Source organism: Oryctolagus cuniculus, chromosome 15 (genome assembly GCF_964237555.1).
Source record: "Oryctolagus cuniculus chromosome 15, mOryCun1.1, whole genome shotgun sequence".
Lineage (NCBI taxonomy): Eukaryota > Metazoa > Chordata > Mammalia > Lagomorpha > Leporidae > Oryctolagus > Oryctolagus cuniculus.
The window spans coordinates 4,653,263-4,666,151 of NC_091446.1; the positions used below are offsets into that span (position 1 = coordinate 4,653,263).

General features: G+C 53.7%; 2 protein-coding genes across 4 annotated transcripts in view; one reads left to right on the plus strand and one right to left on the minus strand.

Annotated features, from left to right (window-relative positions):
* The window catches only part of INSYN2A (inhibitory synaptic factor 2A), a 58,206-nt gene extending 46,539 nt beyond the window's left edge, over positions 1 to 11,667 (plus strand). For both annotated transcript variants that reach the window (XM_051833509.2, XM_070057072.1), the window contains one exon: positions 9,022 to 11,667. In XM_051833509.2, the coding sequence (XP_051689469.2) occupies positions 9,022 to 9,205 (184 nt within the window). In that variant the 3' untranslated portion in view covers positions 9,206 to 11,667. The remainder of the gene's footprint in view (positions 1 to 9,021) is intronic.
* The window catches only part of DOCK1 (dedicator of cytokinesis 1), a 494,355-nt gene that overhangs the window by 275,092 nt on the left and 206,374 nt on the right, over positions 1 to 12,889 (minus strand). The gene's annotated exons all lie outside the window — the stretch shown is intronic.

The window sequence follows — 12,889 nt, forward strand, 5'->3', positions numbered from 1 at the left end:
TGCCCATGGCATAGGGGCACCGTCTTGGCAGTGCTGGGGCAGGTTCCGGCACCTGGCAATCTCTGGCTGCGTCTCCCCTAGGAAGCTCCTCAGTTTTGCAAGTTCTTTTCCCAGAATGACTGGGCACAGAAGTCAGGAGCTGCACGTGCTGTAAGCACCCACGGCAATGCAGTGCATCACCAGTGAGAGCAGGAAATAACAACAGGTGGCAAAGACTTCCAGATAAAAGCATGCAAGGAGAACTCAGGGATTCCAAGTGTACGGCTAAAAGGGAGCTGGGTAGGGCAGTCCAGGTGGGGGACAGAGCCAAAAGCCCCATGAAGGCTCACTGCTAAGAGAGCTAACTGCATCTGCACGGGGAAACAGAGCTCAGGCGGAGTGCGGCTTTCCAGCCTTTGTCGTTAGGCGATGATCCTTCGTGGAAGGCCCCTTCTAAGTCTGCTTCTGTCAGTACCACACGTGCAGACCACGCTGCTGAGCAGCACGACCTATGCGGAGGAAACTAGCCTTCTGTCTCAGATGGAGCGCTCTGCTCTCCGCGAGTACTCGGGGGGCCAGAGTGGGACGGAGCTGACAGAGGGGAAACCCCGGACAATACTTCACACGGTTATTCCAGCGTAAGGAGCTCTATTTTTTAATAAAGTAAATTGAAACTCAGCATGAACGAATAATTTTGAGAGACTTCAAAATTCTCCTTGAAAATTCCCAAAGCTAATAATCCAAATTTGTTTCTATTCTATTCAGATTCTAAACAATATATTGTTTCATGTCCCCCAACGTGTAAGGCATAGGTTGTAGGCGTTCAGTAACACCTTTGTTCTCTTGGATAGATGCTGTGAGACTGGGGTCTGGTTACTCATCTTAGCACGTTGTTTCTAGAACAGTCAGTCAAGGTGCACTCAGCTCAGGAAGGCTCATGACACCCACACGCCTCACCGGGGGCCTTGCCGAAGGTCAAAGTGCAAGGTCAAAGTACCGCCGGTTTCGTGGGAAAATACAAGCAATTCATCTTTCGATGAATATGGAGACTGTTTTGGGGGCTACGTACAGAATTCAGTCCTTGCCACAAGACAGGTATTGGTCCCTTGAAAGCCCATAGGGGATTCCCCTGGTGACGAGAGACCACAAAGGTTGTGGGGTGCAGCCGGCAGGACCTTCCCTGTACTCAGTCATGCTGGAAGGACCCCTCTGTCTCTCAGAGACGCCCTCCTGGAGGCACTCGGGGAGCTGGGTGCAGACGGCCACTGGGGACAGCACTGGGCATACACGGGCAGCCGGGGGTCTGCTGTGAGGGATGAGAACTATCATCGCCCAGAGCAGCAGAGTGGGCTGTCCCGGGGAGGGCAGGGGGAAGTGTCAGGGCTTCTGGGAAGCGGAGCTCCAGGCTGACCGCTCAGCACGCTTGGGCAGTTTGCACCCTGAGCTCCAGTACCAAAACCCTGGGGAGTCACCGGCCTCCCTGGACAGAAGAGTGTCCATCCTCAAGATGAGAAAGGCAGGCAGGCAGGCGAGGGGACAGGCAGGGCTGTGGCCAACCCAACTCGGGCCGGCTGACCTGTAGTCCACCGTGGCACGGAGGGACTCACCACTCAGCTGTGGACAGAAGCGCAGGCCTGAGTTTTCTGTGTCCCTCTGGTCCCACCGTACATTCTGCTCCAAGACAGGAAACCGTTCTGTGCTGAGGCCAAGGTGCGCCAGGCACAGCCAGGCTGTGCTTGCCCGTTGCAACGCCGCCTCGCTGCAGAGCGCCATGGCCGAGGCTTGCAGCAGGGCGGCCTGCGACACGCTTGGTGCTCACGTGACAGCCTGGCTGGCCACCAGGTCCCTTTCCTCCTGGAGGGATCACTGTGGGCACGTGGAACCTGCTCCAGGCGCTCTGTGGCGCGATTTTACAGGAAGCCAAAGTGAGGCTCCCTGATCCCCGTGTATCTGACCTGCCCTTGGACTGAGGCATGCAGTCGGGGCCTGGGTACCCCAGAAAGAGAGCTGTGGGCTAGACGAACATGGAGGACACAGCTGTAGCGAAGGAAGCGCTCCAGCGGCCGGGAAAGACCCACGAGCCGTTCTGAAAGAGCGCGGACGACCACGGCTGTGGACAAGCCCTGGTCCCACCTATAGCTCAGTTACCGTCCAGGGCTTCTAATTCCAGCCACAGTCAGAAACGTCTCACCGCGGCATACCAGGAAAAGGGGGACAGTCCGAGGGTTAGTGTTACTGATCAGTCATCTATTGCTGATATTTTACACGTTATAAACATGGATTGTGATTGTGCAGCTACTGTGTGAAATAGTGGTGAGGGAAGCACATAAAATTATGGTGAATCATTTCCGTTTCAAGTGTTAAAAAGCTAATGATTACAGGTTACTAATATTTTGAAAGACTGGAACGGGACCCATGGATACAAAATGGGCCTGTAATCTATGCTGCTTGGGTATTGGCAATTATACGCACATTATGATTCCATAGAGGAAACACTAAATGGTTCAACACTTTATTTCAATCCAGTGGACAAACTGAGCATGCCCTGAGCCCAGCACTATGCTGACTGTACCACAGACAAAAGAACTGAACACAGTACCCTCCCTCCCCAAGTTCACAGCCCTGAGAAAACACAGCTGCCATCAACGTGAGACCTTCTGTCGTAAAAATACAGAGAACCGTGCCAAGCGTAGGGTGGGCTGACCTGGAGATTCTAGAAGCCCCCTGAACAAGTGGTGCCGGGTCACCTGGAGTTGCATGGACAGGACATGCTGAAATAAGACAATGGCCATGCCAGTTTCCTGAAGGTGACCCAGCAACTGGCAAGTAGAAGAAGAGGACCAAGACTCAGCTGACCAAGGGCCACGAGGACACTGAGTGCACCTGAAGGCGCAGGACACAGGAGCCTGCACTGCAGACAGGAGGGACAGGAGAGCTGGCCCCTCATCTGCTGCTGGACCAGCAGGAGGAGGAGGGGCCCCCAGTCATGCTTGGGAAGACAGAGGAGCAAGCTGCAGGCTCAGACGCCACAGGAGCTGTGCTCAGAAGAGCGGTGCCTACGCGGGTCCTGGTGCATCCACGTGTCTGATGGAGGCCCGGGACGAAGGGGCTTGCCTCAATGTGCCCAGTATGCAAAGGACAGCACGAGGTCTAGAATCTGAACCCTAACTTTCAGCTTCCCCTGGGTGACCCTGGGGTTGCTCTCAGTGCTAAAGCAAAGCCAGCCAGACAGTGGCCAAATTCTCCTGACATTTCAGTGCTGCACCGTGGGGACATCATTTGCCATAGCCAAAGCAACCTGGGAAGAGCCATCCCACACCGTGACACGCTGGGCCACCAGGGCCCGCACCACATTTCCTCCCACCTGCTGCCCAGTGGGAAGGAGCAGAGGGAGTTCAGGCCCCCACGTTCCCTCCCACCTGCTTCCCAGTGGGAAGGAGCCGAGGGAGTTCAGGCCCCCACGTTCCCTCCCACCTGCTGCCCAGTGGGAAGGAGCCCAGGGAGTTCAGGCCCCCACGTTCCCTCCCACCTGCTGCCCAGTGGGAAGGAGCCCAGGGAGTTCAGGCCCCCACGTTCCCTCCCACCTGCTGCCCAGTGGGAAGGAGCCCAGGGAGTTCAGGCCCCCACGTTCCCTCCCACCTGCTGCCCAGTGGGAAGGAGCCCAGGGAGTTCAGGCCCCCACGTCCCCTCCCACCTGCTGCCCAGTGGGAAGGAGCCGAGGGAGTTCAGGCCCCCACGTTCCCTCCCACCTGCTGCCCAGTGGGAAGGAGCCACCCCCAGGGCGGGTTGATTTATCCTCAGTGGCAGAGCATGAGTCAGAACAGCCACAGCCAACAGGGGAACCCTTGATCTACTTCAAAGAGAATTATCCTCGGCGACCTAGGATCCACGTGGCACTGCTGGGGTTGCACACGACACAGACTCCAGGGGTGCTCAGGAGCCAAACTCACCTGCTGGTTTGTTTTTTTTTTTTTTTTTCCTTGACAGGCAGAGTAGACAGTGAGAGAGAGAGAGACAGAGAGAAAAGTCTTCCTTTTGCCGTTGGTTCACCCTCCAATGGCTGCCACAGCCGGTGCACTGCGGCCGGTGCACCGCACTGATCCAAAGCCAGGAGCCAGTTGCTTATCCTGGTCTCCTATGCGGGTGCAGGGCCCAAGCACCTGGGCCATCCTCCACTGCCCTCCCGAGCCACAGCAGAGAGCTGGCCTGGAAAAGGGGCGACAGGGACAGAATCCAGCACCCCGACCGGGACTAGAACCTGGGGTGCCGGTGCTGCAGGCGGAGGATTAGCCTAGTGAGCCGCGGCGCCGGCCACCTACTGGTTTTTATAAAGATTTTTCTGTTTACTTGAAATACAAAGTGACACACAGAGAGAGGAAGAGACAAAGGGAGATCTTCCATCCAATCCATGGGTTCACTCCCCAAATGCCCACAACAGCTGGGCCTGAGCCAGGCCAAAGCCAGGAGCCAGGAACTTCACCCAAGTCTCCCACGTGGGTGGCAGGGCCTCAAGCCATCACCCTCTGCCTCCCAGAGTGCACGTCAGCAAGAAGCTGGATGGGAAACAGATGAAACGCGATGTCAAGCTCTCCAGTGTGGGATGCAGGGGCCCAGGCTGCAGATGACCCTACCGCGCTACACCACCCAGCAGAACCCCCTGCTTTACCTCCCAACGACCGCACCCAGCAACTGGAGCGACTGCACTCAACGCGTTCCTCTCACATCCACAGGACGAGTGGGAGACAGCCTGCTGAGGAAACCAGCAGAGCCTAAGTATTCCTGGGAGCTTCAGAAAAAGGTAGAAGTGGAGACCGAAGAGGCCACTGCTGTGCAGCCACGTGAAGTGGTCAGGGGATGTGTTGACCGCACATGCTAGCATGTCTCCAGGAGAAAACGAAGTGAGAGCGGCCCGAGATTTCCAGAATAATGATCTTGTAAATCAGCCCCCATGCTTACAACTTAGTGAGAGACAGAGAGAAAGGAAAACTGAACAAAGGAACTGGATCTACCCTGGATGGTTTGAATCGTGCATCAGAAGGAGTCGCACAGTTAGGAGGGGTCTTCAGTAACTTCCAACTGCTTTGTACCGAAACAAACATCATTTTATTGCATTTTCCACAAGCGTTTTGAAAGGCCAGCACATGGGACACTGTGTCAGTGCAGACAGCCTCAGTGCTCTGGGCCTGCCAAGACAGCACGTGTGTGGCGGGAAAATGGGGACACGGGTGGAGAAAGAGCGCTACACAGGCAAACAGGAAGAGCCCTGGGCTGTCCATCTTGTGCACATCCGCAGCGGCCAGGCCTCTTTCCATCTCACGCAGCACAGCCCGCAGCCCACGTCTGACACCGTGATGAGGAGAGCGCACCTTGCACAAGCAAGGCCGGCTGGGCTCCAACCCACATTTCCCCTCTGAACACGGGAGACAGGACTTTCCCAGGCTGCTTGGCCTCTGCAAGAAAGCATCCAGCATGGTGTGCACAACCCCCAGCCCACGCAGCGCAAACACAGCCAGCAGCGTCCGCCTCCCGGGCTTCTGGGCAGTGAGACCAGGAGGTCAGGAGCCTGCACTTCCCGCCCGCCTGAGTGCATGCTGGCTTCAGTGCCAGTGCCAACACCACGAGGCAGCCATGCGCTCAGAACCTGCGTCGCTGGAGCAACGACAGGCTGGGCCTCAGCGCAGGCCCAGACCCTCCTCTGGCCCACGGGAGAAGTGAAGAGGAAAGACAAGGCCACACCCAGCGCCCCACACCCCTGCCCACTCCACCAACCCGGCCAGCTCTCGCAGCAGACCTGTGGCAAATAATCGGAAGTGGAGAACCGGACGCAGGAGCCGAGGCTCCATGTGTTCCTCTGGACACATTTCAGGATCTTCAGTTCACTTCTGATGCACCACTTGCAGCGGCTGCAGCGACAGAGCTGCCTCCAGGGGCAGCCCAGGTCGCTGTGTCCACAGGGGTCCATCCGGGGAGGAACAAGCCTACATATCTGACCTAAGCAGAGCAGTGCAGGCGCCAATGCAGAGGCAAGACTTGCCCTGGAAGGCTCTGATCCCATGCATTCCTTCTGGAAAACTTCTGAGGCAGCTGCCAAGAGGCAGGCCTTGCTCCGGGCACCGGCCACGGCACCCATGTGCACAAAGATGGAGGCAAAGTCCCACGGCAACAATAACTCTTCAGGGTTGGTGCAGAGATGGGAACGAGAGGGTTGCCAGGGGCGCTCTTTAGGAAGATGGCCACACACAGAGGAGCAGCTGTGTCCCTGTGGACCGCGGGATCAGGGATGGACCTTCCAGGCCGGGGACAAGTAACAGCCGGAGGAAGGAAGAAGTCTAGCCACCATCGATGGCAACCAGCACCTGTCACCCAGCTAGCTGTCACTGTCAGGGCCCCTGTAGATGTCCCAGAAAACGCGCTGCTGGTTTGTGGAACAGAAGTCACAATGCCCCCCAGAAGGTCCAACCCCTTTCCTCACCTGGGGAGTGGGCGTGGCTTTCCTCTGCCCACTCGGCTGTTACAACCTCAAGGTCAGCCAGACTTGGCCGGTCAGGCCTCTAACCTCTGACACCATCCTCAGCAGCCAGCTGCCTGCTTCACCTCACCCAGTGACCTTGAGCGCCCCCTCCCCAGGAAGAAAAGCCCCCAGGAGACAGCAGTCTTTAGCAGGTGCACGCCATCCCTCTGTCCTCACAGTGTGGCCGGCAGCACACCCATCACCCACAAGCAGGTCCACTACAAGTTCCAGGAGGCAGATGGGGGCTGGAGGGGGCGCAGCTCTCGGCCGCCTCAGTGGCCCCAGGGACAGGCACTGGCTCCCACACGCCTTCCACTGGGAAGCCTGCTCTGGGTCACAGCGTCTGGGGGAACAGGAGGAGGAGTCACCCCGACAGATAAAGTCGAGTCATTTTGTTAACAAGGTCTCAGATTAGATTACTCTGTGATTACATGGTTCCGCGGTGTGATAAATTGGTTAATAACAGGATTCCCAATGTAGCTGTTTAATGGGAATTCAATAATTACAGGTACCCAGAATTGAAGTGGTAGCCTAGGAAATGCACCACCTTCCTGCAGTCATAACTAAACCCGGCTGGGACCAGGGAGCCAGTCGTGAAACGGAGAGTGGGGGCGGCGGCACCAGCCCCTTTTGGTCCCTGACACACCACGCGCACAGGCCCAGCAGAGCAGCTCCCCGTCCCCTTGTTAGATGTCCAAGATGAAGAATCCCCCAACAGGCGTCTTTAGTACTTAGCGCTTGCTCCCAGGACAGAACTAGCGAGCTACAGAAAATAAGGACAAAGAGGGACAATGGCACTGGAACTGCCTCACATGGTTTCGAGTTCTTTCCTGCCTTGGTTGGGGGTGGGGGCAGGGAACCCTCCAGTTCTGCAAAACAAAAGGGCAATAGTACTGTCCCCCCTTGAACTGCACAGCCGACTCTGAGGGGGGCAGGGCACCCCACTGCTACCCCCAGCATCAGAGCAGCAGCACATTTTTCCGGCAGTTCCACACCACACAGCCAAGGCTCAAGTGCCCTAAATGCACCACATCCTTAGAACTGCGCTTTCTGTCCCTGACGAGGGACTGGGTCTGCTGATCTCATCTGCACTGGAGGACTCGAGCTCCATGATTCAAACAGGCCTTTAAGGAAGGAGAAAGAATCGCTCCTGCCTTGGGAGAGGGGGTAGCTAGCCATAAACTTGTCTGATATTTTTTCCCCTAATTTCTAGAGTAATATTATTGTCTGTGACAATAAGAAGAATGGAATGGAGGATTTGAGACATAAATCGGTCCATTAGGCGGGTCTTGAACTTGCTTTTAGAACTCAAGATAAGACAGCTTTGCTGTTCTGTCTTTCTAAAATGTCAAAATTTGGTGAGGATTAATGGTTCCCTAAATCAATAGGATTTCATGTTTATAAATGGTTTGCGGTTCCACTGTTATAAAATGTGACGAGCTCATGCATTAGCATCACTGCTGAGCCTTTACTGAGATCCGCTGACATTTATTTGAACCTCTAGACCCGACGCAGAAGCAAGGCCGAGAGAGTTCCCCGAGGCTGGCAGGTGCAGCAGCCTGGCCCGCGGTGCTGGGGACGGCGCCGCTGAGCAGGCAGGCGGCAGGGTTGCGCATCTTCACTGAGAGCCAACACAGGATCACGGGTTCCTGTTGCAAACGCCCCAGGGTCCTGGGAGAGGGCGCTGTTCAAAGCCACAGAGAGAAGGGGGGACTCAAGGCAGGTTGGCGCCATTCTTCGTGGCGATTTCCCAAGAAATAACATACGTGTAGGAGGTCCTCTTTAATGCCACGCCTCTGACACAGAGATTGTCGCCACTGGCAAATGCCCTACCTGGGAGCTCTGCGTCTGCACACTGCAATTTTGTGCTGCTCTGACTGAAGGCTATCTGTGTTTCTTCCTAAAAACTGATAGCAACTGAGTCACATTCAACGGTGTTGACCCAATAAACACAGGAGTTTCCCCAGCGCCAGGCACTGTGGCTCTTGCGAGCTTTTCAGACAGGTAAGGTTTTGCGAGGAAAATGGAAGCCGAGGTCATTTCCCTCCCCGATGGTTTCAGGTGGGCTAACAGGTGCTGTGACCTTGGGACAAGGCGCCCGGGACCTGGGCTGGTGGGTACCTGGTGCGCGTGCACTAGGACCTTTGCCCATTCCAGCTCTCAGTTCGTGGTCGTGACAACATACCATTCATGGGCAGCTGATGGACAAGCAGCAAAACGGTTCAGATTTCACTGTTTTCTCATCGAAGGAGACATGTGAGCCTCCAACACCAACTGCATACATTAACACAACTTTCAAAGATTCGCCCATGGAAGCAAATAACCGATTTTCCAGGGCAAATGAGACTATTTGAAATATTTCACAGTGACACACAAGTACAGTACAGCCGATGGCTTCCTACTCGGCGGCCGTGACACGGTAAGCACACTACGGACGAACGTGCCCTTGGCAGAGTATGGAATGGCGCCTTGGGCAGAGGGTTCTGTGTGTGGGGAGCCCGGCTCTAAACCCTGCCCCTTTGTCGTTCTAGTGTGGAGCTCGACTTTAAGCAGCAAGAAGACAAACTGCAGCCAGTGCTGAGGAAACTCCATCCCATTGAGGAAACTCAGGTCGCACCTTCGCCTTACTCTCAGGAGACCGCCTCCTCCACTCCCAAGCAAAAATCCAAAACCGAATCCAAAAAGCACGGAAGATGGAAACTCTGGTTCCTTTAGGACGCGTGGTGAGCGGAGTCCCACGGCCGACTCTGAACCCACTCGAGTGAAGTCAATCCTTTTTCCGAGACGGATCGGACGGAGGACACCGGGGTGCCGACGCGGGCGCCCCCCGCTTCTCGCCCTGCGTACCAAAAAAGGCCTTTGTACCAAGAGATCACCAACAGCAGCACGGTGTGCAGGGCCCCACCTTGCCGGCTGTTCGTCACAGCTCACTGGGGAGGGGAGCAAAACCGGAAACAGAACCTACACCGTCCAAGACGCTGTCAAACTCCGGTTCCCCTCCTCCGAGACCTGCAAGAATTATGTCAGCAGCCTGGGCCAGGGCAGGTTGTCACTCTGTACACAGCTAAAACTCATAGTTATTTTCAAGCCTTTATTTATTTTTTTTTAAATAATGAGAAGAAAATCGCAAGCCTTATGTTTGCAAAGGACCTCATTTTTATGTTTCATTTTGCAAATAAGCAGGGGGCGAGTGCAATTTTCAGCACATCAAATTCTGGAGAAAGCACAATTTTTTCAAATGGTCGGAGACCATGAATACTCTCTCAAATGTGACTACGTGTATATTTGCCTTCATGTGCTGTAGCGCTAAGCCAAGTGACCACATCTCCGTGTCACACGACACCTCCGACTCAGCACCCTCTTCATCTCCAGACCTCTGACGTGTTCGTTCACCGCTCATTTTCCAAACGGCCAGCAGCCAGGAGTCCCCCGAAGTCGGGATATGCCTTTTATCACTGCAAGTTGACAGGGTCAGAGCTATGGGACACTAAGCTTTCTTAGATCTCATTTTTAATCTTTTGGTACCCGAAGGCCAACTGATAAATTCTGGCAGGAATTTGGAGACACACACAATGGATAAATCCCAGGCGTCTGGACCGCAGCGGAAAAAGTGTTGTTGTAGCTCAGTCACTGGAGACACTGTTCGTCCCGTGAGCAAAGCCAGACGTCCTACACAATGTGTTCTGCCTCGTGACATCTGTGCAAGACCTGGCCATCTCAAAGAGAAACAGCGAGTCTCGTTTAGCTGCTAACCAATGGACAAACTTACTGTCACCCACATTTAACCTATTAGTAAGTTGTACTAAGGGACATACTTAGAGGAAAGCTGTGACTCAGATGTTTTTAGGTATTTTCTAAATCAACAGTACCACTTGGAGTTCTCTCCTGATTACATACACATCGCAATGGAAGTCTTAGTTCTTTATTTTTTCACGCATTCCTTTGCACCTTTGCAAGTATCTTTTTATAGAAATCAAAACCCCCTAGTCTAGTAATGACTTTGTCTATCAATTTTTTGCTTTTCACAATAGGATGTAGGGATCTTATTTTGCCTTTTTTTGTACAACTTAAATTTTGAAGAGTCTGTGAACATATAGAAAACCTAGTCTTCGAGTTTCTGTCCTGCAGTTTCATGTGTAATCGAGTGCAGACTTGCACACCTCACAGATTAGATGCCAAACACCAAGGGTCTTGGTGAAAAGGATCTTGACCTGCTTTGTTCAGAATGGAGCTACTTCTTGCCACGCGTTTTCCTCCTGCCAACAGCAAATCTATTTTAGTTCTAAGTGTGTTGGCTCTACAAGGCCTAGTGATCAGTAATGAGATCAGGACTTGAAAAAAGTGAGCAAACATTCCTTGGGGATTTCTCAAACAATACTACAGATACACACACACAGTCTCTCACATACACCCACCCACACAGTCTCTCACACACACTCAATACACAGTCGCACACATACACAGTCTAACACGCACACACACCCACTCGCGCACACACACACACACACACGCCTTTTGAAGACACAGTAGAAAGATTCAAACCCCCAAGTACCAGGAAGCAGAGTTGAGAAACATTTAGTGCCAGAAGAAAGATGACAGTGTATCCTGAACAGGAGAAAGTGCAATTGTTTCATGTAGACTAAAAAAATCTAAAAATGTGTCTCATGTTTTTTATACTGTTTTTAACTAATGTTGTAAAAATGTTTGCAACAAGTTATGCCTCCTTATGTTTTAAGAACCCCAACTATGTCAGTGAATTAAAATGAGGGTATTCGCAGCTTTCTAATTACTTCTACAAATCTGTCTAAACAAGAGGACATCTCAGCACACAAAATCACATTATTGTTTCACACGGTCTCAACTAAAACAAGATTACCACGTTCAGAGTTAAAAAAGGAATCCCTGGAGATACACTAACCCCTCCTTAAAAATAAAAGTCTCTTCAAAATAGAAAAGAAATACTTTCAAAATCATGTCATAGTTTCATTGCAACGTGTCACTAATAGATGGTGATCCTTCTCCTGGAAAGATTGAAGTCAAACTTTGATATAAAACCAAGATACAACGTACAATGTTCCCGCGTATGTAGATGTGCACACGGCATTACGTATAGAGATTAAATTATTATACCTGTCATTAAGTTCTTTAATAATTTTTAAATAAAACATAAAAGATAATATTTTGTGCGGCTACTGATTTCATGGCCTCTGTAACTTGGGAAAGTAAAAATCATGGAAGAAAATCATCATGCCGGAAGAACGGTCACCAGGTCGTCAGAAGAGGAGGCCACTGCTCAGCCTGGGCACTGCCCTCTGGGTGGCCTGGGGAGCCGGACACCGGCCTGGTCCTTAGCTGCCAGGAAGCCAGGATAACCCTGTAAGGTCACAGGGCACCACACAGGCTCCCTGCAGGGTGAGGTGAGGGACCTCGTGGGAGATGTCCAACCTGCCCAGTGTTGCCCTGCAACCATCCAGCAGCCGATGAAGCAGCTGCTCTCCGTATCATTCCCAGCCCCAGGGGATGGGCTGCCTTCCCCTGCCTTTCTTCTCCTCCTCCTCCTGGGTGGGAGGCAGGTGCACCTCCCACTCCCACGAACACCAGCCCAACAATACTGCCTCCGCGAGCACAGGCGAGCCAGTGGTGGCCTCTGCTGCTCACCCTGTTGGTGGAGAGGTCACCGTCCCCTTCCCTGGGCTCTGCAGGCTTGGCTAAGAGACTCCTGCTACCCTCTCACACGCTTCAGGGGACAGTATGGGGAGGATATAAGGGATGGGTACAGAGGGCAGGGACGGGTGGAGGGAGCTGTCCAGCCACATGATCAAGCTTCCTGCTGTGCTGCTCACAGGCCCTGGTCCACCAACACCCAGGAACACGGAAGGCCATCCTGCCCTCTCAGTAGCCTGCAGTCACCCTGCCAGTGTGCAGCTCATCTCCAAGGGGCTGGAGGCCCAGGGGCTCTGCACCTGCTCTCGGACCTCAGACCCCACCCAGCAACTGCAGTGAGGCAAATCTGGACAGGGAATCCAGGTGGGAGAACCTCCCCACGTCAGGCAAGGGTGGAACAGTGGCCTACATTTCCCAGGCCCCCTCGGAGCCTGCTGAGTTGTCTCGTGTTTGGAGACTGGGCTGTGGCAGCACACAAGGTACAGTGGCATCACAGTCGGAGCCCAGCTCAGACTGCCAGACTCCAGTCTCCAAACCACAACCAGACGATGCCACACAGCACTGGTTCCTTGGTGGGCCACCGGGGCTCATCACAACGAGATACACAGCTGTTCCCCAGCCCAAGAAGACACAGCACCAAGGAAAAGGGTTCTGCCTTTCACAGAAGAGAACGAGAACAAGGAAGGGGCCACAGACGTTTCCATCTGTGGTCAGCGTGTCCATCTGTGTTCATTC